The sequence below is a fragment of the Coregonus lavaretus genome, assembly GCF_964263955.1.
Source record: "Coregonus lavaretus genome assembly, chromosome: 22".
In the NCBI taxonomy this organism is placed as follows: domain Eukaryota; kingdom Metazoa; phylum Chordata; class Actinopteri; order Salmoniformes; family Salmonidae; genus Coregonus; species Coregonus lavaretus.
The window spans coordinates 18,550,156-18,576,568 of record NC_140009.1 but is presented as its reverse complement, the minus strand read 5'-3'; the positions used below and the strand labels follow the sequence as shown (position 1 = coordinate 18,576,568).

The 26,413-nt window shown below is 44.6% G+C and overlaps 2 protein-coding genes across 2 annotated transcripts; one reads left to right on the top strand and one right to left on the bottom strand.

Annotated features, from left to right (window-relative positions):
• The first annotated feature begins 344 nt into the window (after window positions 1–344).
• LOC311149774 (transketolase-like) lies at window positions 345–17,080 on the top strand. The gene is made up of 14 exons (XM_084187002.1): window positions 345–641; window positions 2,454–2,571; window positions 4,096–4,209; window positions 5,669–5,766; window positions 8,517–8,708; window positions 8,816–8,934; window positions 9,726–9,922; window positions 10,082–10,246; window positions 11,347–11,503; window positions 12,117–12,247; window positions 14,438–14,521; window positions 14,674–14,767; window positions 15,250–15,372; window positions 16,475–17,080. Exons 1-14 carry the CDS (start codon window positions 535–537, stop codon window positions 16,660–16,662), a joined length of 1,887 nt encoding a protein of 628 aa, XP_084043128.1. The 5' UTR covers window positions 345–534; the 3' UTR covers window positions 16,663–17,080.
• Window positions 17,081–19,954: 2,874 nt separating this feature from the next.
• LOC311149727 (uncharacterized protein) lies at window positions 19,955–24,150 on the bottom strand. Its single transcript, XM_084186936.1, has 8 exons — window positions 24,025–24,150; window positions 23,650–23,762; window positions 23,275–23,375; window positions 22,473–22,541; window positions 22,053–22,200; window positions 21,790–21,869; window positions 21,515–21,608; window positions 19,955–20,704 (listed from the first exon to the last, which is right to left on the bottom strand). Exons 2-8 carry the CDS (start codon window positions 23,759–23,761, stop codon window positions 20,298–20,300), a joined length of 1,011 nt encoding a protein of 336 aa, XP_084043062.1. The 5' UTR covers window position 23,762; window positions 24,025–24,150; the 3' UTR covers window positions 19,955–20,297.
• Between the last annotated feature and the right edge of the window lie 2,263 nt (window positions 24,151–26,413).

The window sequence follows — 26,413 nt, the reverse complement described above, 5'->3', positions numbered from 1 at the left end:
ACTGTTTTCTACTGTACCAATGGAGACCAAATTATAGCTAATTACTTACAGTAGGCCTATTTGCAATCATCCACTTTCCACTGGTCTTTGACAGCACTAGCAGAGAGTAGCCTACTACATCTCAACATGGCCGGCCCCCTGCTGTGTCCCTGGCCCTGCTGTAGGAGCGACCGTGTGGGGAGGACTGTGACGCGGAGTGGCGACGGGGGCGTGGCAGTTAAAGTCCACTTTGCCTTGGCAACTCCGCCTCCCCCATTTCGTCCATGCGTGACTGTTTGGGATGTAGCATACTTTGTGCACTGCTACATACACACCCTCCCACTCTGCGTTCGTTGAGCCAGTGTACTGTTTTATCTCCTTTTTTGCTCTAGATTATCCATATTCAATCATAGGCTTACTAATACGCCCACTCTCACTCATTCTCTCTGCCTCTATCCCCCGCACAGATTGAAGGCGATTTTCCTAGTCTTAACCCTGACATTGTTCGGACAGTATTTTATTTTTGAAGTGTATTTTTGACAGAATTGCGCACAGATGGAGGACTATCACAAACCCGACCAGCAGACCCTGCAGGCACTTAGGAACGTCGCCAACCGGCTCAGGATCAACTCTATCAAGGCTACAACTGCTGCAGGCAGCGGGTAAGCGCCATGCTTTAATGCTTTAAATTAAAAAGAAAATGAAATGTGTTATATGAGGTGTCCATCCATGCAGGCTATGTGATGGGTTTACATGCGTAATAGCCATGGCTCGGACATTGTGTGGCCATTTTATGCGCATATTACGCATTGTCCCAGAACAGGCTACTATTCTTAATTCTACCCTTTCAATGCCATCCATTTCCAAATGGATGGCATTAATCATTGACATGTCTTAAATGTGGGATTTAAACCATGCAGATACCATATAGATATAATATGCAGAGAGAACATTGTGAACTTTTGTTTTTAATGTTGTAGCCTATTACATTGTAATAGACTAGGCTACTAGTTGCAGGTGCATTCTTTTCGATTGTGCAGCATCTTAATGCCTATTTATTTTTGAATGAATTTTTTTGATAGCGTAAACTCATTCAATATGATTCCGTAAAGAATGGGTCCTTACGCGTGATGGCGACGTGGGCCTTTGAGTATATGGAATGGATCCGGGTCCGCCGCATCTAAAGGGACCGCGCTCGTTCCTGGCGCTCCTGCGTAAATTCAGCCTCCACTGCCCATCCTCTTCGCAGAGCGAAACGATTTGCGACGGGCTGATGATATGTCAGGCGACAAGGACGATCACTCCCCTTTCTATTAATCTTTTTCAGGCTTGTCCTTGATATAGGGGTAGAATAAATATTATTTATATTACTGAGAGATTAATTCATTTGTTTTTCTTATTTCCTTATTTATAACAGTATAGTCAACAGCTCAAAGAAAATATGCTATTGAGGCATAATAACCATAATTTCTGAGGATACAACCTTTTAATAAATGTTTATACTTCCACCTCAACGAATAAGTCCAAGGCACAATTAAACTATATATTTTTTGTGTTCATTCTTTCATCTGTTCATTGTTTATTTCATCCAGTAAATATTTAATTTCTAAAACGTTTTGTCTGTTTTGACCACCTTTCCGTTTCAGGTTGATTAAACGTTTCCGTTTCTGGTGGGTACCTGGCACCTGTGTTATGGTGACATATTATAACAGGCATGCTCTGTTTGGAATCTCATATGTTATAGATTCTTTAAAAAAAACTGTTTTAATTTGGATGTCTTTTGCATTTAACCTCAAGCATGGAGTTTTGGCAGTAAAGGAGAAAGGAGTGTACTTGTGGTCTGCTATAATAAAACTAAAGTGCAATGGAATGATCACAATGGTTTCCTCTGGCTCATTGCATGAGAAACTGTCTAACCCTGACTGAATGTATGGAAGACGGTCTGCCTTATGTAACAGACAGCAGATTGATTGTTGTGAATTAATTCACTAATATGAAGTCAAAGTCAAAAGAGAGAAAATAACACGTTTCACAGGCATTGAGTGTTAAAACTTTATTACAAGATGAAGGTTACAGTTGGCAGACAGACTAATGTAGGCTAGGCCCTGCACTCAATGAATGAATATCAGAGTTCAAGTCTGGGTGATCAACTTCCATTGAAGATGGATTTGTTTCCTATGATGACATCACAGGACAGTGACTGTGCACTGCTTTATCAGTGTGTGTGTGAAGTCTGGGCTCTGTCTGTCTGACTGTCAATGTGTCTGTCTACTGGAAATATGGGAGGGCAATGAAATAGTCTATAGAATACTGATTGTAGGTCATTTATGGTGAGTGTGTGTGTTATACTTTCTAGCTCTAGACTGCGGTGTCCTGAGCGCGTGGAGGTGTGTGTGTGTGTGTGTCTTGATTTGTGTGTGCTTGTTAGTCAGAGTCCTGGTCTGACTCCCTGTCCTGTCCTCTCTGTCCCCCAGACACCCCACATCATGCTGCAGTGTGGCAGAGATCATGTCTGTGCTCTTCTTCAACACCATGAAGTACCGCCCTGAGGACCCCCGCAACATCAACAATGACCGCTTCGTCCTCTCCAAGGTACCACTCTAACACTGTCTAGAAATATAATTCTCATTGACTTGAATGGGGATTATATTTCTATGGTCTAGAGACCAGGGATATTCAACTCTTACCCTACGGGGTCCAGAGCCTGCTGGTTTTCTGGTCTACCTGATAATGAATTGCACCCACCTGGTGTCCCACGTCTAAATCAGACCCTGATTAGAGGGGAACAATAAAAAAAATACAGTGGAACTGGCTTTGAGGTCCAAAGTTGAATTTGAGGTGTCTAGATGTACCAGTCTCAGTCCCGTGCCTTAATCAGTCTTGTCAGCCAAATCCATTCTAAAGCAGAGCCTCCATGTTCACCTCTAAGGTCAGACCTACTATAGCAGCCTCATTAGCCTCAGATACAGTTTAGTCAAGTTTGTCAATCAATCAAATGCATTTATAAAGCCCTTTTTACATCAGCAGTTATCACAAAGTGCTTATACAGAAACCGAGACTAAAACCCCAGAGAGCAAGCAATGCAGATGCAGAAGCAAAGTGGCTAGGAAAAACTCCCTAGAAAGGCTGGAACCTAGGAAGAAACCTAGAGAGGAACCAGGCTCTGAGGGGTAGCCTCTTCTGGCTGTGCTGGGTGGAGATTATAAGAGTACATGGCCATTAAGGCCAGATCGTTCAGTAGATTGAGAGTGTGGTTAGGGCCCTCAGCCAGCACCAGGGCATTGTATCAAAATAATCCCACTTCCAAAAAACAACCTGATGAATGGATGGACAGTTGTATATTCATAGGATTTTAACCAGTCAGATTGCATTGGCCAGTACTGGGAAGAGCCAGCCGTATGATTATAGTTCTTAAAGGCCCAATGTAGAGTAAGCATGTAATCTGGCCCTGGGACCTGGGACCCTTTAGGACAGTGCTTCCCAAACTTTTTCACTCATGCCCCACTTTCATCATTGGGGAACATCCCGCGTCAATGTTAGCTGACATGGGCTAGTTGGTCAACTGGACATTTCTGACAAGTTATAAATAGCGCTCTATGATTGACATAACAAGAGGAAAACTGCTGTTGCACTAACCAATTTTGAAATTGCACCTTGTGCGTTATATTATTACAACTTTTAAAGAGTAAGTTGAAAGCCTGACTGAGTTCCACAGTTTGGGAACCACTGCTTTAGGAGACTGACCGAGAGGCGTGAATGTAATCCTATTGAGACTACTGGAGTTTAATTAATTTGGAGATGTGGAAGGAATAACATTTGGGATCATGTTCCCAATCCCAGAACTGAAAGTGGTCCAGGCACAGAGTGTGATACTGTATTTGAGAGTCTAACATAGGGAATAACAGCTCTGCTATGAAAGGTGGTTGTAGTAAATTATTGAAGTGTGCTTGCATTAGCTAAGGCCCCGTTGTGTATGTTCTGTCTGAATGAGGTCATGTCTGTGTGTGATGGTAACAAAGTCTCTTTCTACTACTCAATGAAGTCTAAGAGTAACTTGTATCTGTGAGACCGTTCTCTCTCTCTCTGTGTCCCTCTCGCTCGTTCTCCCTCTTCCAGGGTCATGCAGCCCCGGTGCTGTATGCGGTGTGGGCCGAGGCAGGCTACCTGAAGGACAGCGAGCTGCTCAACCTCCGTAAGGTCGACTCCATCCTGGAGGGACATCCTGTGCCGGTGAGAACAGGAACAGGAAGTGACCTATCAATCCACAAGACACGACCCTGTTTGGTCCACAAATAACCTCTTAACTCCATTAACCCAAAGAGAGTCATCCTTTCACAAGCCTGGTTTATCTTTAGCCCTTTATTCCTCACAAACCCGTTCATCCACGACCGCTTGTTACCTGTGGTCTTTTATGAACTACAACTAACATGTCCTCCTCATCTCCAAAGCCAGACTTGTCTGGTATTCCCTTGTTGGAGAGAGAAAGTCTGAGCACACAACACCCACTATGTACTGTAGTGTAGACTTTATGTCACAAAGATGTGCTTGTGTGACAGTGACAGGCGGTCCCAGGCCCTGTGTCTGCACGCATAGTAATTTCACAGTAATGCAATGCTCTGTTCACACACACATGAGTAGCCCACTGATTCCCTTAACTAAGATTCAGTGCCTCTTCACCTAATACTTATAATAATAATATGCCATTTAGCAGACGCTTTTATCCAAAGCGACTTACAGTCATGCGTGCATACATTTTTGTGTATGGGTGGTCCCGGGGATCGAACCCACTACCTTGGCGTTACAAGCGCCGTGCTCTACCAGCTGAGCTACAGAGGACCACGTTGATTTACCCTGTTGATACAGTTACCATGAGCACTGAATGAATGTGTATATTTAGGAAGTGTGTTTGAGAGGAAGAAGTGTGTGTGTTTTGTGAACAGTATCTACCTCAAACACCTTGCATCTCGTCACATTGATCTGGTACTGGTACTCCCTGTATATAGCTCCACATTATAGTATGCCATTTAGCAGACGCTTTTATCCAAAGCGACTTACAGTCATGCGTGCATACATTTTTTTTGTGTATGGGTGGTCCCGGAGATCGAACCCACTACCTTGGCGTTACAAGCGCCGTGCTCTACCAGCTGAGCTACAGAGGACCACAGCCCTGGGCTGTACTGTGATCTGGTACTGGTACTCCCTGTATATAGCTCCACATTGATCTGGTACTGGTACTCCCTGTATATAGCTCCACATTGATTTGATACTGGTACTCCCTGTATATAGCTCCATTCTTGTGTATTTTATTTTATTCCTCTTTTGTTACTATTTGGTTTTTATTTTTTAACTCTGCATTGTTGGGAAAGGGCTCGTAAGTAAGCATTTCACAGTAAAGTCTTCACCAGTTGTATTCGGCGCATGTGAAAAATAAAATTGGATTTGTATATGATTGTGATGGTAATGTGCATGCCACAGACTGAATGTGGGTGTGTTATGACTGAGTAGTTAGTCTTTGTGTGCAAATAGATGTCTGTGCAATGTTTAACTGCATAATTTGTGTAATGTTTGATTACTTTATTTAAGGTGTAATGTGTGTTTGTTGGTGTAATTCATGTTTATGCATGTTGTATGTGCTACGACGTGTTTTTGTAATGTCTTAACATTTGTGTGTATTTATGTGTGTTAACAGAAGCAGCAATTTGTGGATGTGGCCACCGGCTCTCTTGGACAGGGTCTGGGGGCTGCCTGCGGGATGGCCTACACTGGGAAATACTTTGACAAGGCCAGGTGATAGAACATTCCCCCACACACACGCACACCTCGGCACATAATATGGAGTTTAGCACATAACTCAGTGAGATGCTCGACACCCCTCTAAGGTCATGGTTTATTTGCATGATCATACGTTGTCTGGCTACACCAGAACACAGACAGATAGACCAACACACAAACACAAATAATTACAATACATAGCATTGGGAATCGACAAAGGGGAGCATGTACAAGGAAATATGTGCAATTAGATAAATCAGACACACCTACTATGAACATACACAGTGATACTTTGCAACGCATAGGCATAGAGAGACCCATTCATAGACAAAAGCTTGCATGCACACAATACACACACCTATACTCATGTTGCACACTGCAAACAGTAAGTACATCTGACATTTCACCTCCTCTCAGGAGAGTAGACACTGGCTGACAGCCATAGCTGATGTTGTATGTGGTGTTGTGGAGACAGGTTGGCCGTTTCACCACTCAATATGGTTTGGAAGCCAGCGTCTTTGTTGTGAGAGACGAGGTCTGTTCTAGAACGGCCACGTGGCAACACTGGCAAACAATGGAGCCTAGAATGCTGTCTATGGCAATCTGCATATGACAAAGCAGATTCACCTTCATATCTGAATCCCTATACAAAGCTATAACAGTAGGATAGCTGAGCTGTACTTTGGGGTTACAGATAGACTTTGAAATGTTTTATTAGAGATATTGTGATTTTTTTTGTTTGTTGCTATTCTCTGGTTTCATTTTTGATCCGTATAACAGAGCAGTCTGCCGTAGAATGTATACGTGTGATGGGTTGGCCACGCCTTCTCTGCATTTTGTGTTCAGTCAATTTTTCTGCTCTAATAATCAGGGCTGCGAGAGAGCCGCCCTCTTCTCCCTCTTGCGCTTAACCACTCCTCTCTTCTTTTCTCTCACTACTACCCCTTGCTCTCTCCCTCGCTTTCCCTCACACCCTCTCTTTTGCACCCTCTTTCCATACTGCCTCTCTCTCTCTCTCTCTCTCTCTCTCTCTCTCGCTCTCTCTCAAAAAGTAGTTAGTGAGTGTGTGTCTCTCTCTGGGAAGAAGTAGTTAGTTAGTGTGTGTCTCTCTCTGGGAAAAATTAGGTAGTGTGTGTCTCTCTCTGGGAAAAAGTAGTTAGTGTGTGTCTCTCTCTGGGAAAAAGTAGTTAGTGTGTGCGTGTGCTCCAGTGCTCAGAACAGCTCGTCAAAGTGAGCTACTGTAGCATCCAGCCCCAACTGTGACTTGTCTGTATGTATGACTGCTTTAATTACACAATCTTCCTATTACAGTCTGTGACCCCAAAATACACAGCCCTACATGCATAGGCCAGGGTCCCGGATAAAGAGAGTGTTCTATGAATCAAATGAGTGAATGTGTCAGATACACAGCAGGAGGATTAGCAAGTCAAAATGCCACATCATTACAGCTTTAAAGCCTCACGCTTACAGTACCCTGTTTCATTCACTGTGTTTATTTGATTTAGTAAATGGAGAGTTTGAATATGATTATCCATGCTTTAGCTAAACAAAATCAAAGCAGAACGTAAAACAATTTGGCGCAGGTTCAGGAGGGCGTGCATTAAGACAACATTTCCCTTTCTTTGGTTCTATGTAAGCCAGACCAGCCTGAGGGCTCAGTGTGAGGTGTCTGTATGATTTGTTCTCTTCTCACCTCTATAATATTCTCACCCGGGGAGAGAGTGAGTGAATGAATATTGGTTATTCTCAATTATGTACCTGTTTAAATAGAAGGTTCAGTTAAAGGTTAAACTGCAAGGTTATCCTGGCACGTTTAGAGGTGTGTAACGAGGGGCACCCAAACCCCGGCCTTATCCGGGCAGTGCTTTAGTGCTTTAGCAGCCCAGTAATCCCTCAGAATGTGTAGGATACGTTCCCCAGTGTGTTGTTTTAAGCCACACACTCACCGGTATGCACATTTGAAGGGTTGCCTCAGATCCCCCCTCCATTGTGTGTGTGTGTTGTCTTAAGAGTAGGGCTTTTGCCCAGACCTTATGCCCTATTGGCATAGCCTTTGACAGCCAGCAATTGATTTGGCATGGCAAGACTTAATACTGTGAAAATGAGGAATTTTTCACCGTTTTTGACAGTGTGTTGGTGCAGGGAAGTCTGTCTGTGGGTAGTAAGTGGTGCTGCTGCTCCCCTGAGGCGAAAGTAAACGAGAGTAACCGGGAGAGGGGATGTTAAGCGGGATCTGGACCAGGTGTTTTGTGGATCCCTCTCTGGGCTCTGGAATGCTTTTCTTCCCCGGGCGGTCCGGCTCGGAATGCGTGCCTTAATTTGCCATGTCTCAGTCTATCTTCTCGCTTTAATGACAATGTGTCTATTTGAGTGGAAAGCTGTCAGGCCCTGTTACCATGCAGGGTGATCGGAGCTCCAAGCCGAGGAGGGTGGGGTCAACTGTTCCTGTTCGCACTGTGTGGGGGAGGGAGGCTCATTCGAAGATGAAGGGAGGGGGTTGTGTGGAAAATGTTACGCCGCGAGGGGAGGCAATGATGAGGGAGAGATTGTTATTGTTCTGCTCTTTTGTGTTGCATTTCATCCCCTTAGCCATTAGGTGGCAATTTATTGAAAATTGTGGATTAGTCATTTATGTTAGTCGTATAACTTTACTTGTTTATTACTTTTTATAAAAGCTTGGCTGCTGTGATGTTTTAAGCCTCTAATTGCCCCTGTCCGTCTGTCTGTCTTTCTGTTTTTCCCTCTGTCTGTTTGTCCCTCTGTAGCTACAATGTGTACTGCCTGCTGGGTGATGGGGAGATGTCTGAGGGCTCTGTGTGGGAGGCCATGTCCTTCGCCTCCTACTACCAGTTGGACAACCTAGTGGCTATCCTGGACATCAACCGTTTGGGTCAGAGTGACCCAGCTCCCCTGCAGCACCATGTGGAGAAGTACCAGAAACGCTGCGAGGCCTTCGGGTGAGGATTTGGAGAAGGCCTAGAAAATGCGTGTCCTAGAGACCATGAAAGTGGGTAAATTACTCCCACCAGGTATTGGCACCAATAAATGAATAGTATGTTTGTAGGTGGAATGCCATCATTGTGGACGGGCACAGTGTGGAGGAGTTGACCAAGGTTCTGAGCCAACCCCGTCACCAGCCCACTGCCATCATTGCCAAAACCATCAAGGGCAAAGGAATCCCAGGTACCTACAGTAACACACACACATTTCTACAGGTACCCAATCCCATGCTCCTCTATAGGTACATGTACTGATACACTCGTACAGACAGGTACACCCAGAGACTAACCAAACCCTAATACTATACCAGCAGCAACGCCTTTCATGCAATACACCAATGTACCAACACAGCTTCATTGTGATACTGACAGACTCCACTCTACCCTTCACATTCAAACATATCTGTGGTACTCGGGTGCTGCTTTGTCATGAATACCTACTACCAGACCACGCTAATCCTAAAATCACAAAGGTTTAGTCTGTGCCTGTCCCTTAAAATGGGTAAAGTCTGATAGACCCAACTCAGCCCTCCCTGTCTTCTCTATGAGGGGCACCTAAACCTGTGGTAATCCAGGCAGTGCTTTAAAGCTTCTGCTGCAGCAGCCTAGTAATCCCTCAGAATGTGTAGGATATACTCAGATCACTGGCCTTTGTCTGCCTGTTGTCATAAGCATATGTCTTTTGAAGTGGAACCCTGACCTATAGAATGGTCTTTGACGGCTACTCGTGTGTAAGGCTTTGTGATGCGAGAATGGAGTGTTGAGGAATATGTAATTTATGACATCTTGATACTGATATCATGTCAAACAGATAACACATAAAACATAAGCAGATTTACACCCATTTTTGCATTGCTGATATACTAAAGGCGTATTTGCTATGCGTGAGGTAGTGTGACATCTCTGATGATAAGTGTGTCTGTGTGTGTCTCTGTCTGTGTATGTATTTCATCATGTTCTCTGTGTGTGTTGTAGCTGCGGAGGACAAGATGGGCTGGCATGGGAAGCCCCTGCCCAAGGAGATGGCTGAGGGGGTGATGAAGGACATCCAGGCGCGCATCATGAACAGCACCAAGCGCCTGTACCCCGCTACGCCCACCGAGGACTCCCCACCCGTCAGCCTGCGCAACGTCCGCATGCCCAGCGCACCCAGCTACAAACTCGGAGAAAAGGTGTGTGCGTGCGTGCGTGCATGCATGTGTGTACTTGACAGAAAGAGCAAGAGCGTTTGAGAGAGAGAGATGCTCTAAGACAGAGAGAATGAATGGTGGTGGACTACTACATTGAACTGTGTTTTAGTTAACTAACCCATTGGTTGTGTTTGGCTGCAGATTGCCACGCGGAAGGCCTATGGCATGGCTCTGGCTAAGCTGGGCCGCTACAACGAGCATGTGGTGGCTCTGGATGGAGACACCAAGAACTCCACCTTCTCTGAGCTCTTTAAGAACGAGCACCCCGACCGCTACGTTGAGTGCTACATCGCTGAGCAGAACATGGTAAGCTCAGCTGACACCCAGTGCCACATATCTGACCTGATTCTAGGTCTAGTAGGGTGAACTAAAGTGTACTGATCACAAAATCTTCATAAAAGGTAGTTAACGTCTCTTCAAAAAAAGTACCAACAAACAACAATGATAAGCTGTTGTTGACGTCAACCCAAAATGACCATCAAAGTTCCATCCAAACCATTCATACTGTAGGCCTACGTCTTTGTATTTGAACGACTGTAGAATGACGCAATTCCACTTTATCCGTCACTATAGTCTAAAAGCGGCTTTTTCTTTCCACCCTCATATCTGAATTATTCACCTCTGGCACACACAGTGCTACCCCCTCCTTCTACTCCTCCTGCCTGGTTGGCTAAGAGACCAGGGCCCGTATCCACAAAGTGTCAGAGTAGGAGTGCTGATCTAGGATCAGTTTAGCCTTTTAGATCATAATGAATAAGATGATATGGACAGATCCTAGATCAGCATCTAGTAATGTCTCTGCAGGGTTCCAGTAGCAGTTCTTTGAGGCATCATTAGCAGGTTTAATGAAGCTGTATTGTGGCGTGTGTCTCGTTGACTCCCACACACACGATAGAGGAGTCAAATATAGTTCCGATGTTATTTAGATTCATTAATTACCCTCGTCATGCTGTCACATCAGATATTAATATTATTAAGGGATTGGAGCATTTAATGCTCTGTTGGCTTTTTAAATGTCTTGTTTGTCAGTGACAACAATGATGCTCTATGCTAGCTAACGACACACTGTGCTTTGCTGTACTTAATGTACATGGCATTGTTTAAACCACCAACATAGTGTATTTTATTGAGTAAAAACTCTCACTGACAATGATTGCTTTAAACTACTGTCTCACACAGGCCCCATCCCCTTAGCAAGGCATCATGGGGAACAGGGGAAAGGGCTTTCTCAGGGCTAACAGGAAATGAAATGGCACAAACATCACATTTCTCCCATATGAATTGAAAGATGATGGCTCCCTCCTTATGCGTCTAAGGAATGTGAGATACTTTGGGCAGAATTTGAGAACACAAGTTGCTCAGGCTTTTACTCTCCTTTCCCTATCCTCTCTTTCCTCTTCTGTCAGGTGAGCATTGCGGTGGGCTGTGCCACGCGGGATCGTAACGTGGTGTTCGCCAGCACCTTCGCCACATTCTTCACACGTGCCTACGACCAGCTCCGCATGGCTGCCATCTCCGAGAGCAACATCAATCTGTGTGGCTCCCACTGCGGCGTGTCCATCGGTCAGTCCTCCCACTGACCTTTGACCCCACCCCCCTAATGACCTGTCTGTGTAGTGACCCCTGTGACTTCCACACTGTGATCCTAACCTGACGTAGCTCTCAGCGCTTGTTCCTCTGGGACCGATACAGCCCACTGCAGAAGACTTGGCTTACTGTCACACAGTGTTAACACAGTGCTTCCCCTAACACTGTTTAGTCGAGGAAGGTCTTTGTCTTCAGTTGGTTTCAATTGCAAATTTTGGTAACACTCTTGCATTGGGTTGAATCGTTCCCTTGTAGTAATCCTGTATTATTTCCTGAATCCTGAATTTTGATTTTGTTTCTTCACATCTTCCGTCCATCTACTACTGTATCAGTGTGGCTCCGGCCAGCACTCGTTTCCTCCCTCCCCCTCTCTCTCTCTGTGTCATGGAAGTGGTTGTGGCGGGGCGGCCAGGTTCCCTTTTGGTTCCTCAGGTACATTGCATGCCCACGCCGACTCGCCCCACTGAACGCATGCCAGTCCTGTAACTTTAACTTTTAGCCGCCCCAAACACCCCAAATGCTATTGTGTGTGACTTGCGTGCGTGTTTGTGTATCTACGTGTGTATGTGTGCATTTGTGTGTGTTCTAGGAGAGGATGGTCCTTCTCAGATGGGCCTTGAAGACATTGCCATGTTCAGAGCCATTCCCACGGCAACTGTTTTCTACCCTAGCGACGGTGTCTCCACTGAGAAAGCTGTGGAGCTGGCCGCCAACACAAAGGTACCCAGTATGCAGGTTGACGTTTATTGTCTTGTCCTGGAGGCAGAACTTAGCGATTTTCCCCTTAGATAGGCCAGCTGCAAAATCAAAACTGGCTATATTGTAAAAATCCATGAAAACAAAAATGTAAGGTTAGGGTTAGCACTGTGGTTATGGTTAGGTTTAAAATCTGATTTGATCAAATACAATTTTATTTGTCACATGCGAGCCCTTAACCAACAATGCAGAGTTTTAAAAAAAAGTAAGAAACATTTGCTAAATAAACTAAAGGAAATATAGTAACACAATAAAACAACAATAACGAGGCTATATACAGGGAGTACCGGTACCGAGTCAATGTGCAGGGGTACGGGTTAGTTGAGGTAATATGTACATGTAGGAAGGGATAAAGTGACTATGCATAGATAATAAACAGAGAGTAGCAGCATATGTGAGTGTGTTGGAATGTCAGTGTAGTATGTGTGAGTGTGTGGGTAGAGTCCGGTGAGTGTACATCGAGTCTGTGCAAGAGAGTCAGTGCAAAAAATTATAATAAAGAATAATCAATTAAGGGGGTCAATGCAAATAGTCCGGGTAGCCATTTGATTAACTGTTCAGCAGTCTTATGTCAGCAGTCTTTTTGGCTTGGAGGTAGAAGCTGTCAAGGAGCCTTTTGGTCCCAGATTTGGCACGCCGGTACTGCTTGCCGTGCGGTAGCAGAGAGAAGAGTCTATGACTTGGGTGGCTGGAGTCTTTGAAAATTGTTAGGGCCTTCCTCTGACACAGCCTGGTATAGAGGTCCTGGGTGGCAAGAAGCTTGGCCTCAGTTATGTTCAGGGCCGTACGCACTACCCTCTGTAGCGTCTTGCAGTCGGATGCCAAGCAGTTGCCATTCCAAGCAGTGATGCAACCAGTCAGGATGCCTTCGATGGTGCAGCTGTATAACTTTTTGAGGGGGAATAGGCGTTGTCGTGCCCTCTTCACAACTGTGTTGGTGTGTTTGGACCATGATAATTCCTTAATTATGTGGACACCAAGGAACTTGAAGCTCTCGACCCGCTCCACTACAGCCCCGTCGATGTGAATGGGGGCGTGCTCTGCCCTCCGTTTCCTGTAGTCCACGATCAGCTCGTTTGTCTTGCTGACGTTGAAGGAGAGGTTGTTGTCCTGGCACCACACTGCCAAGTCTCTGACCTCCTCCCTATACGTTGCCTCATCATCGTCGGTGATCAGGCCTACCACCGTTGTGTCATCGGCAAACTTAATGATGGTGTTGGAGTCGTGCGTGGCCACGCAATCGTGGGTGAACAGGGAGCGCAGGAGGGGACTAAGAACACAGCTGGTCAGCGCATGCTCTGAGTATGCATCCTGGTAATCTGTCTGGCCCTCCGGCCTTGTGGATGTTAACCTACTTGAAGGTCTTACTCACATCGGCTACACACAGTCATGATCACACAGTCTTCCGGAACAGCTGGTGCTCTCATGCATGGTTCAGTGTTGCTTGCCTCGAAGCGAGCATAGAAGGGATTTAGCTCGCCTGGTAGCCTCGCGTCACTAGGCAGCTCGCGGCTGTGTTTCCCTTTATAATCCGTGAAGTTTGCAAGCCCTTCCACATCCAACAAGCGTCAGAGCCGGTGTAGTAGGATTCGATCTTAGTCCTGTATTGATGCTTTGCCTGTTTGATGATTTGTCGGAGGGCGTAGCGGGATTTCTTATAAGCATCCGGATTAGTGTCCCACTCCTTCAAAGCGGCAGCTCTAGCCTTTAGCTCAGTGCAGATGTTGCCTGTAATCCATGGCTTCTGGTTGGGATATGTACTGTACGTACGGTCACTGTGGGGACGACGTCATCCATGCACTTATTAATGAAGCCGGTGACTGATGTGGTATACTCCTCAATGCCATCGGATGAATCCCGGAACATATTCCAGTCTGTGCTAGCGAAACAGTCCTGTAGCTGTGACTTTGTGGCTGTGCCAGCTAGTAACCACTCTGCAGAGCTGCCTCCAGAAAAATATTCATGACAAAAAATGCTAACCTGCACCCAGAACCCCCTCTATCACATCTGCCTCATGCTATGCGCTAACTCTACAATATATTTGGTTCACACAGCTGCTGAGTATGGCTGAGTCTCTGTTTAATAAACCTGTCTGACAAATGACAAGGTAATGAAAGTCCAGAGGCTGATTGACATGTTTAATCTCTGTTTCAGGGTGTGTGTTTCATCAGAACCAGTCGCCCAGAGAACACCATTCTTTACAACAGCAATGAAGACTTCCATGTGGGACAGGCAAAGGTATGGAGACAATTATATCTGAGATGTACTATACACAATGACTAATATAAGGCTTACAGTATAACACTTTCTTATAGTACTAACATGCTTGCTAAATTATTTAAAATAGAAATATGCCTAGATAATAGAAACCTCCATCCCATGTCCGTCAGGTTGTGTACAAGACCAACGATGATCATGTGACAGTGATCGGAGCGGGCGTGACCCTACATGAGGCACTGGCAGCTGCTGAAATGCTAAAGAAAGGTACAGAACCATAATTTCGGAAAGTTACATAGATCCATCACTGGAACTCAATGTTCTATAGTCTACATTCGCTGTCAGGAAATGTGCTCGTCACCCAGGGACTGATGGGCATCAACATAATCCGAATAACACACGCATGCATGCACACACACACACACGCATACTGAGACTTTGTTGTGAGACTTGTCCCACTAAGGCATTGGACCATTCATCATGATCTGGGGTTATATGCCAACAGTAGTGGCTGATGGTGACACTCTAATAAGCATTTGCACCCCAACAACAGAGCCAGAGTACTCCTTGCATCTGTCTCTAGCACTGTAGAAGTCTGTTGATTCATCTCTACTGTTTACCTGGTGTTGGCTGAATAGATGATACACCATGGTTTGAACTGAATACATTTTGATTAATATTGAGCAACGAGTATTGTATGTCCTCTTCTGTAGTTCATTATATGATCAAATGCTCTGTTTCTCTCTCAGAGAGGATCAACATTCGAGTTATTGACCCTTTCACCATCAAGCCTCTGGACTCCAAGACCATCATCGAACACGCCAAGGCCACCAGGGGCCGCATAGTCACAGTAGAGGACCACTACTATGAGGGTGGGTACTCTGCACACACAGTCTGCTTTCTGAACTCAGGTTATCTTATTCCAGTGGAATAAAATATATGGCAATGGGCACTGAGCTATGAAGTTTTAGATAGAACATTATGCAGTTGTGAGGCATTCCCATGATTTGTATCAGTTCTTAAATCTCTAAGCCTGCGGACAAACTCTTTCTCTGAAATTGCAAAGTGTCAAGACTGCAGTATTTGAGCATGTGCAGGAGGAGGAGGAGAAGAGAGTATCATCCCTCAGTGTTTTTGAATTTCAGCTCTGCTCTGGCCTTTGGGTTTTCACTGACCTAGATAACAGGAAGGGGGAAGAACACAAGTCGAAGAATGTGTGGGTGTTTATTTTGGCACAGTTGCCTTATTTGTCCGTTGGGATTTATACAGTCCGTTGACGGAACTAAACAAAGAAAGGAGTAAACACAGCCGTGCAGAAGCCATGCCCTGACAACCTCCAACCCCCACTTCCATTCCCCGTCTACACATGAGCATGAATAGTGCATTATGACAGGTGTGCATGCATGGGCGACGTGGGGGTTGGGGCATCCACTCAGAGCCATAGGGGGTGGGAAGACAGTGTGTGAGGGAGAGGAAGGGGGGAGGCTGTGGTAAGGGGGTTAGAGGGGGCTATATGGAGAGGCCCAGACCTCAAGGACCCCCATAGTGCAGATGGCTACTAAAGTAGAGTGGGGGAACGCCCTCTCTCGCCCCTGGCCCCCCTTCGCCAACCCCGGCCTGATGGTCAGTCAATGAGAAGGTGGTGGCAGGCCTGTCAGGGAGGATCAAGACTCAGTGGGCTGTGGAGGTGACAATGTTACAGTGTCAGTGGAGTGGAAGACAAAGCCGATGTAAAGATTGGACTGACTGGCCAGCTACTGTACATTCTGTACAGCACAGTGGAGCTAAACTGCACAAACAAAGACAGCTCAGCAAGACAGGCTCAAAAGATTTATGGAGTCTTAGGACAAACTTGTGCGCAAATGCTAAGAAGACCCAGAAAATAGCACTATGTACTCTTGCATTTTAGGTTTTATTTAGTTGTAAAAAGGCTATATAAATGTGATTGACTGACATGTGGTCATAATTCTTTAGGTGGCCTGGGGGAGGCGGTGTGTTCTGCCGTGGTGAATGAGACCGGCTTCAATGTGCACCGAATGGCCGTGGCCCACGTCCCCCGCAGCGGCAAACCCACCGAGCTCCTCAAGATCTTCGGCATCGACCGCGACGCCATCGCGCAGGCTGTCCGCAAGATGCTCAGCAGCTCCGTCAACGCCAAGTAGACCACTACCAGTGCCACTGCAACATGCTATTGTCATGGAAACGTCATCAGGAAAGCACTTCTGGCCACACCCGCTCTCCGGGAATAAGAAGTATAAATCAAAGAATCGGCGAATATGGTATTTCTGTTAACTGTCATTGATGTGGTTTTGACCCGTGACCTGGCCCCTTGTAAGTTCAGTACCCCACTCCCCTACACTCGACCCCATCCCAGAGAAAGTCATGAGTACTGCTGTAGTCTGAGTGAGGTGAAAGTTTTTTTGAAAGAAAAAAAAGTCTGATTCTCTCACATTTTGATGCGACACACCCTGTACCCCACGTGAGCGAGTGTGTGAGTGGACATGGGTCTGGTATAGAGCACTGTTTTTAGCCCCTCATCCTGACTGGGACTTCACACCAATAAAGGAATGGTTTCTTCACAACCCTCCAGTCTGATAGTTGTTTCATACGTATTGACTTGTTCTTTCATGATTTCATGTCCATAATCAAATACCATCATACACATTCATTCACACACACACCTACAGAGCATAGCCTACATAGCAACACACAGACATAGAATGGAGACAGAATGCGATCGGACCATTATCTATTTGGCCTTCACATAACTCTTACAGAATTTTCACACAGTTTCTGTCTAAAGAGAGAAGACTAACGTGGGAAATACAGGAACTAATAGTACAGGTAGATAGCCATAAAAACGGTACTACAGAGATACAAAACAAGTTAGAGGAAAAACAAAAAGAACTGGAGGAACTTATTCAAGAATGAGCTAATGAAATCTATTACAAAAACAATGCAAACTGGATGGAATATGGAGAAAAATGCACCAAATTCTTCCTGAATCTCCAACACAGGAACGCTACCAAAAATAATTTGCAGAAGCTTGTTACTAAAGACGGAGTCATCCATGATTCTCCTAATTATATTTTAAAAGAGGAAGCTAAATATTTTAAGCAGATGTTTTCTTTTCGGTCTCATTCTCACCCTCTGAATGACAAATACTTTAAGGAAATAATTTCCCCAAAAATAAAAATGCACAAAAGGATCAGTGTGAAGGCCAAATTACAGAGGAATAACTTTTTGAGGTTATTATATCCTTTCAGTCTGGAAAAACCCAGGGCTTGATGGCATACCGGTAGAGGTATATCAAGCCTTTTTTTATATACTCAAAGCTCAATTATTAGCTTGTTTTACTACTCCTATAGAAATGGTAGTCTGTCAGGTACTCAGCAGGAAGGTCTGGTTGTTGGCTGGTTCGTGGCCTGGCGGTTGGGAGCTTGGGCCGGTGGCCGATAGGTCGCTGGTTCGGGTCCCCGATCTGACTTGGTGGGAGATCTGTCGACGTGCCCTTGGGCGGGGCGCTTGACCCTGGTTTCTCCTGTGGGTCGCTCTGCATGGGAGTCTGCTAGATGACTGAATGTAATGTAAATGTTGATCGGCTTCACTGCAGGTACATTGTATGTTTTAGTATGTGGTCCTCTGTAGCTCAGCTGGTAGAGCACGGCGCTTGTAACGCCAAGGTAGTGGGTTCGATCCCCGGGACCACCCATACACATAAAAAATGTATGCACGCATGACTTTAAGTAGCTTAGGATAAAAGCGTCTGCTAAATGGCATATTATTATTCAATACAAATAAATAAAAAACACAGACACACATTGGCTTGTGCCACACCTGATCAAATCTGGTGCAGTGTGTCTGCTAACAGTCTGGACTATGGGCCCTGTATGTACGCTGCATTGAGAGATGAACATACAAGCACATATCCACCATCCACAACGTGCTGTGCATATTTCATGTGTTTTAATAATTAAAAAGCCTATTGAACGATTCAAGGGCACTTCAGCATGTGTGTGTGCATGAAACTTCAGACAGAGATGCTCTTTATACATATGGGTCATCCATCAAGATAAGAGAGAGTAAGGCTGATAGATACACAGTAGCCCACCACACATGGCTGCTGTCACATTAACCTGAAGACCGCTGAGCTGGGGAAAATAAGGTGTTTAGGGCCTAGATTCAGCAATAGCAGACACCCGCATAGCGTATGTTTGGCGGTGTAGGAGGTGGAACTGCGTTGAAGCCGTCAAATCGGTGAGCAGCTGCTCTTGCGGTCATTGTCACTAAGCCACACCCGCCTCACTCGTGTTAGAAGTTCAGAATGGGATAATTACACTCAAATTGAAAAATCATTCAACTAAATAATGAGGATTTCTATCATCCTAATCTAGATGTAGATTACATCTCACATTCTAGTGTTCGAACTTGTAAACAAGGATGCATGGGATTTCTGTTAATGCAACCCTCTGCAGGCAATGTCTGCTTTACTGTATGTGCAATTCCGGGAGACACTTGTGGATTTGACAGCTCTAACACAGGTCAACCTCCGACACTGCCAAAACAACTGCTATGCGGATGTTGGTTAATGCGGATCTGATTGAATCGAGCCCTTAGTCTGAGGCACGCTGAAGCAGGCTAATCTCAGTCCCTTGGTGAGAGACTGTAGTTTTACTGGACGTCTTAGTCCATGGTACTCACTGTACTCTAGCATAGTGTGGGTTTCCCCATAGGGGAGTACATGTGATCTTGTAGCTGACCTTTAACCCCAGGCAGTGGGTACCCTCACTGTGAGTTGCAGCAGCTGCGATAGTGGCAGTCTGGGGGCATCCTCGTGGTCATTAGAGCGTCTGTCTGTTGTACAGTTTCAATGCCTCCCCGTCATTACCACGGCTACAAGAGATGGAGACTGACCCCCCAAAAAATACCCCTGCTCCTGCCCCCCAGCTGGCACCCACCCCCAATCTTCCAGCCTGCCATCTAATTGCCCCTCAGTGCTACCCCCAACCCAAATCTGCCTCTGACCCCTCCTGTTTGCGTATATCCACACCCTTGAATGAACAGCCGGTCATCTAGCTCTGTCAAGGAACATCAGAAGGCTCCACCATGGTCTCCTTCCCTAGTGGAATTGTTCCCCAGATAGGCCTGCCCACATCTTCCACCCTAGTAACCCTCAAACACACACACACACACACACAAAACCAGCATACTGCAAACAAAGGTCCACCACAGACCACCTCAAACACAGGGACATTTCCATCTTTTGAGTAATGTAACAGAAATAAATACTTTCTCCTTGTCTGAAGGGATGTCATGAAAAAGAACACAGGAAGAGGACATTTTTAAAAACAAAAATATCAATATCTATTGTTCGTATTGTAAATTAAGCAAGCTGCTTTAGGTCAATCTCTTATTTTACTTAAAAGCCCTTTCCATACACATATAGAGACATAATGGCGCTATATACATTACATTCTTTATTATACTGCATGGGTACAGGGTAACATTTATCACACGTTGACATTATTTTACAAAATAAAAGTGAAAGGCTGTATATCTGTGTGCTCTGTCATAGTTCATGCTATTCACTCTCCCTCATGCCTCTCCCATCTGCCATTTCTAGTTCCAGCCCCCCACGCCTTCTCTTCCCGCCACATTTCCTTCTACTCCTGCCATCCTCTAACTTCCCACCATCTATACACACACATATATTCACACATTTACATGTTCTTCCTCCAGTACCCTATCTCTACTTCCCTCCAACCCAGATGCTCTGGTCCATCTTTTCTATTCTGCTCTAGTTCCTGTACTCGTCTCCACAATCTCCGATGAGGCTCATGAGGTCACGCGAGCGCTGCAGCACGCTGTCGATGGTGCGCAGGTCTTGCGCTGTGAGCTCCAACTCTGGGCTGCAGCTGCGCAGGCTGTCCTTGATGTGTTCCGCCCCGGCAACACCGAGACGACAGCCCACGATGACTCCGCCCACCGCTGGCCGGTCCAGAACATAGCGGGTAGCCACGTTGGCGATGGAGCAGCTGTGGCCCTGGGCAACCGTGTCCAAGGCAACCAGCAGCTCCTGGAACAGCCCCCATCCTCCCCAGCCGTCAATCACCTTCTTGTACTTACTGAGGGAGGCGGTGTTGAGCTCCGCCCTGCTTGTAGGCTCCGCCTTCCCCAGATAGCGCTCTGAGAGTAGACCACCGGCTAGAGGGGGGACAGAGCGATGGAGGTTCAAAAAGATGGATGAGGGAGGGGGTGGATACAGAAAGAGAGAGAGACAGGGTAAAGATGAGGAAACAGGAAGAGGGAAATACATAGAATGTGAGGGAATAGGGTGAAGAGGGGGGCAGAGAAACAGCAGAGATGCATCGTCAGTTTGGTCTCCATCTTAGATCACCACCATTTTATATCACTACACCCCACATGGCAAGAGTCAATATGGAAAGGATTTCTAAAATCGCTAACACTATATTAAATAACGTATTAATTTCAATAATACTAATTACCATAATGCATCAAAAAGTATAAAAGCAAAGCATGCAGTATCTCACAGAATATTTTTCTCTACAATATATCTGCCGAGAGTACGTTATGTTTTTCATTACGGACATATGCGAGAGCGTCAGTCATTTCCGGGCAATATCAGATCAGAATATCAAGTGGTCCTTGATTAGAAGGAGCACTAATTGGTCTGTCTAAAGTTATGTGATTTACGATATAATATTGTAAATCACATAACTTGCAAAAAATAGACCATAACTGGTCACTGAGGTTGCAACAGTAACTGTGAGCTAGCCTGGTCTAGATCTATAGGTCAGATAGGTTGGCTAAACCCCATACAGACCTGGGCCAGGCTAACTGGGACCTAACCCAACCTTTCACCACTGACTCTCTCAGGGCAGTGACATGAATGCTTGTGCTTCTTCATCCTCTTAAATGGCTCAACCCTAGAGCAGCCAAGTAGCACCAGTAGGAGTAGAGCAGTGGCTGTGATGACCTCAGACCGGTCCTCACCCAGAGTTCCATAGGTAAGGAGCTGGATGCCGTGAGACAGGCAGACAGCCTCCATCTTAGCAGCAGGCCGCTGGTCGATCAGAGAGTACTGCACCTGGAAGGAAACATCACTGGACATTAATACTGGACATACTGAACGTTGATGCAGACTAATGTACTGAACATGCACAGAGATTTCACAATACTCTATAAGGCATAAGGAAATTGCCTCCCATTAAGCTAGTGAGAAAGCGAGAGAAAGAAGGGGCAAACGCATGAGGGAGCAGGCACTGTACCTGGTTACTGGAGATTCCGATCCCTTTGTCTGTGATCTCCTCAAGCCTCTGAGTGTCAAAGTTGGTGAGGGCCAGCTCTCCTGAAGAGTAAGACGACAGAAAACAAGGAGTACATCTAAATTTGACAAACAGGCACAGCTCATCAACAAGTACATAAGGTGCATGGCTGAATGGTGAATCTTAACAATCTTATCACACTAAAAAGTGATGATGTTAGAGCTTGTGTGCATGGGAATAGTAAATGGTTGTATAAGATGACCTACGTATGAGGCCATCCTGCTGCAGATCAGACAGGTGCCCCAGGGCGTGCAGGTATCTATTATCGCTGTAGTCCCACCAGTGGAACTGCACACAGTCCAGAGAATCCACCTGCATACGGGACATGGAACGCTGCAACGCCTTCTCCACAACCTAGTGACAAGACATATTAAAGTTATCTTACCCTGTTATGGCTGGTGAGGGTGCAGGCTTTTGTTTCAGCCAAGTGACATATCTGATTCTATTTTGAGGTGTCTGTTCTGGTTCAGTTAAGGGAGTCTCTCACAGAGCTGAATGTTGTCCTGAGACACTGCCCTATTGTTAACTGGTGGGTGTGATATACAGTATTTAGCTTTCAGATTTGACTGGATGGTGGAGAACTTGTAGGATGATTTTTCCCACACTAGTCTGTATTAAAGACTCACCTTGCGGTCCATTGGTCCAGGTCGTGGCACCCATTTGGTCAAACCCTGCAGGGGTGGTGCAGCATCACACTGAAATGTATTCACAAAATGTACTCAGTCTGGTGGTGTACCACACTTTGTATAATAACATCCTCAGTCCACATAATCCCCTCAAAGATCTCAGACACTTTTCAGTCAGACGTGAGAGACCATATAAATCTCTCCGTTTCACATGTGAGAGCAGAGCAGATGTGTCCAGTTACAGACAGTGTCATGATGAAGGTGATTCAATCCTCAGAGAGGTTGTGTTGGGAAGCATTCTCAGAGGACATTATTCTAGGTGTCAAAACACATCAAGTCAAAACTGTGTGAGATGCATCGTGCCTGGGCACCGACAAGGTCTGAAATCCAATGGAATCAATAAATGAAGATGCAAATAAAATCTTCATATTAAAACCAATGTTAATGGTGAAAATAAAGAGTGTGTGTGTGTGTAAGAGTGCATCTGTCCATGTGTGTATGACTAAGGCTTGATGTGTAAGGGCTTTTCATGTGTGTGTATGAGTGAGAGAGAATTTACTGATCTTCCATACGCCATCTCTCCCCTGATTCTTGAGCGCGAGACTGAGCAGCCCAAAGGCCGAATATCAACTGTGCTACATTAGCTCCCTCCTGTGCCAATTCAAGGGTGCTGCTCCACTTGCACACACAGATCTGAAATCAATGTTCATATAATCTACAAAAAAACATTTACTTACACTTTTAATCCAATAGGTTCATAATCTGGAGTTTGTGTGGTGTAAATTACAACAACAACTCATACCTGGCTGTTGAAGTGTCCAAAAATCTCCTCTGCTGGTCCATAGATATCTGCCATGTCAAAAGTTGTTAGGCCAGCATCAATATAGGCTTGCATCGCCTGCACTGGAATAGGAAAAGGGGGTTTGATAATAACTGTTAGGGAAATACAAATTGTGCGTAAAAAATGCTATAACAGGCAGCATCATCTAAAAAAATGTTATTATATAGTACCCATTATTCCATTGATACTGTATGGAACTGATGGGCTATAGCTAGAACTGGACAAAAGATGGTGTGGGACACTCACTCATGTAAGACATTAGCTAGACACTTAAGGTCTAAAAACGTGTCAACAAATTTGAATTTGGAGTGAACTATTACCCTACTTTAAGTTTACCTGCTTTGGGATGATCCACCGGACCATGAGCACCTGATACCTGCCACATGCCGTTCAGGATGCGGCAGATCTCCAAGCCCCCTGCCAGCCTAATTTTGGGCACTTGAGCCATCCTAAAAAATGCAGGATAGTAAACACACTGCATTCCATACTAAAATAAACCACTTTCTTGATCAAATGCATTTCAACATTTCGGGGTGTACTTATCTGTTGAACTGACATCATAACTAATCCAGAAAGTAGCTGGTTCATTTCAACTCGACATTCATCATACGGTTGTTGATACGTCCAGCAGCTTAGCTGTTATCAAACTTAACTCCCACGACAAAATATATAACTGGGGTGTGCAACATTTTGGACTAAAATATTATTTACCTTTCTTTGCGATGTAGTTGCTGTGTAGATGGTTTACACAACACAGCCTCTGAGTATGTTTAGCTAACTACTGCCAACTGTAATAAAAAAAACATTACAAAACATGTTACGCAGTTTACGCAAGGCTCTGTTGTTCTCAACCAATGGTTGGTTTATCAGCGTCTCGTCAGCAACACTAAAAAAGTACTTCGGAAATTTTCGAAATAAAGGTCCCTCACGTAATAGTAGAAATGTGTCAATAACCATTATTTATTCATACTATATGAAAAATAGTTGTCTAAAAATTAACAATGATTCATTTTTGTTCATATTTAAGTGGCATTTGCATTAAATGTGGGTTCTACAATATGTTCCATGGTCAAATAAATGGCCACAATGCGAATCACTGTATATGGAATAGCCTACATCTCAGCGGTGCAGGCCTACCAATGAGAACTTTTTAAAATACCTACCACTTCTTCATGAATGGAACGTCTCCCATTCGTCAAGAGTCAACATAAACACACTATTATTTCTAGTGGTAAACCTGAACCCTCCAAAATTTGCCTAATCTGACAAAATACACTTCAGTGTATCCTCGCTTATTTCGATGTCAACCTCTCCAGTTACATGTTGCTCATCTGATTCAGTTTTCATAGAGCTTATGATTTCCTCATCTGATAAACCTCTACCACATCTTTCTGTCTCTAAGTGGTAGTATTCATTCCCAATATCTTGGGTGTCTGAGATTTGATTGAGCTGCGCTACTGACACTCCATCATATGAACTCTTAGCTACATCAGGATGAAGATAATATGCATCACCAAGAGCAGGGCAGGGCTCATGATTGGGATATCCGTTGCAGTGTGTAATGTAGTGTAGCCTAGTTTTATTTACACCATCCCAGCAGCTCAAAAAAACTTTGCCCTGTGCTTCTCCGAGCACGCACTTCGTATAGCCTAGGCCTACAGCCTAGTATAAACTATGGATCATTTGATTGAGACCACACTAAATATAGGGGCACTAGATATTGCGCGCCCAGCAGTGAATCAGGTATGAGGGGCAGCACATACATTGGCATAAATACATTTCGCTTCGGCACCTAGAATATGTTTCTCTCTATAATCCAATATGTAATTTATAGGCAGGCCTGTAGTGTATTGCATTGGGGCCAACGGAGTGGGTGCACACTTAATGTTGCTGCGGAGCACTGTTGCTGCCATGACACTAAGGATTGGCTTTAACGTACCTCCTAGGAATGTTCACAGACCGCGCGACTGCCCTCTGGAGGTTGATTCTCACCTAATCTCTCTTGGATTGACTACGTAAACATAAATGGTAATCAAGCATTACACGAGACTTTAGTTCTGGGTTAACCGAGATTAATAGTAACCTACTGTCAATAATTGTGTACTCTACTATGCTGTACACAACTTTCAGATGTGCATTCGTCAATAGGCCTATATGTACATAATTCTTATGCAGACAAAAATGAGAACCTGAAAAATACAGAAACATTGAGTGTCTTTATTTTCCATACATTTCTATCAACTAAAGATAGTTGTTCATGAGAGGTTGGCAGTTGACACAGCACTATATGAAGGTCCAGAAAGCAATACCAGTAGCTCATGTGAACTCCAGAGATTTGCATTTGTTCAACACAATCCCCCTCAAATTAAGACCAAAAACTCTCAAATCCATTACATGATTGGAGTAAATTGATAGTTTCAAGTGAGTAGAATAAATACATGGAAAATGAGTTGTGTGGATATCCTGATCAGTTCATCTTAAAATTATTTTACACAAAATTCATAAGAAGAAAGTATGTAATAGTGAAATTTACAGGAATAATGTCAGGAAAAAAACCTTACTACTACTAGATATAGGCTAGGGCAACAAAAACACTAACTGCTCGACCCAGTTGCATACAGTATAGGCATTTTACTCTTTCATCATTCATCACTAGTTAACAGAAACTGTCCCCATAGGTTATCTGTACTGCACATTCAAATTCAATTCTTAGGCAATTTATTTAAGTACACTTACAACTGACAGAAATGAGCACTCATTCCAAGCTGATCCAAATTAACCTATTTGTGCAACTTCCATAGAAAAGCAGTTTATCTACTATTCCAACACTACTTGCTATGAGATTTGTCCCCAAGTAAGAGTTCACAGTGACAAGCAACTGAAACCTAAAAGTATTAAAAGAGATAAGAGGTAGAGAAGTGCATATTTCTATCGGTGAAATGTCAACATGTATAAGACCCATTTACAGTAATATATGCAAACAATGTCCATTTGATTGAAAGTTGTTTTTGACCAAACAAACCAGAAGAAGAAAAAAAAACCTCACCATTCAATATGAACTAATTTGTCACTTTATAACACAGGGTCCCTGTATGCTAGT

Bases quoted from the DNA above. Each gene is read 5' to 3' on its own strand.
- LOC311149727 (XM_084186936.1), bottom strand. From the start codon at position 23,761: ATGGCTCAAGTGCCCAAAATTAGGCTGGCAGGGGGCTTGGAGATCTGC. The intron at 21,870-22,052 runs GTAGGTCATCTT...CTTACTCTTCAG, and splicing joins GCAGCAGGATGGCCTCATAC to GAGAGCTGGCCCTCACCAAC. The intron at 21,609-21,789 runs GTACAGTGCCTG...GTTTCCTTCCAG, and splicing joins TCGGAATCTCCAGTAACCAG to GTGCAGTACTCTCTGATCGA.
- LOC311149774 (XM_084187002.1), top strand. From the start codon at position 535: ATGGAGGACTATCACAAACCCGACCAGCAGACCCTGCAGGCACTTAGG. The intron at 10,247-11,346 runs GTAAGCTCAGCT...CTCTTCTGTCAG, and splicing joins ACATCGCTGAGCAGAACATG to GTGAGCATTGCGGTGGGCTG. The intron at 14,768-15,249 runs GTACAGAACCAT...TTTCTCTCTCAG, and splicing joins TGCTGAAATGCTAAAGAAAG to AGAGGATCAACATTCGAGTT.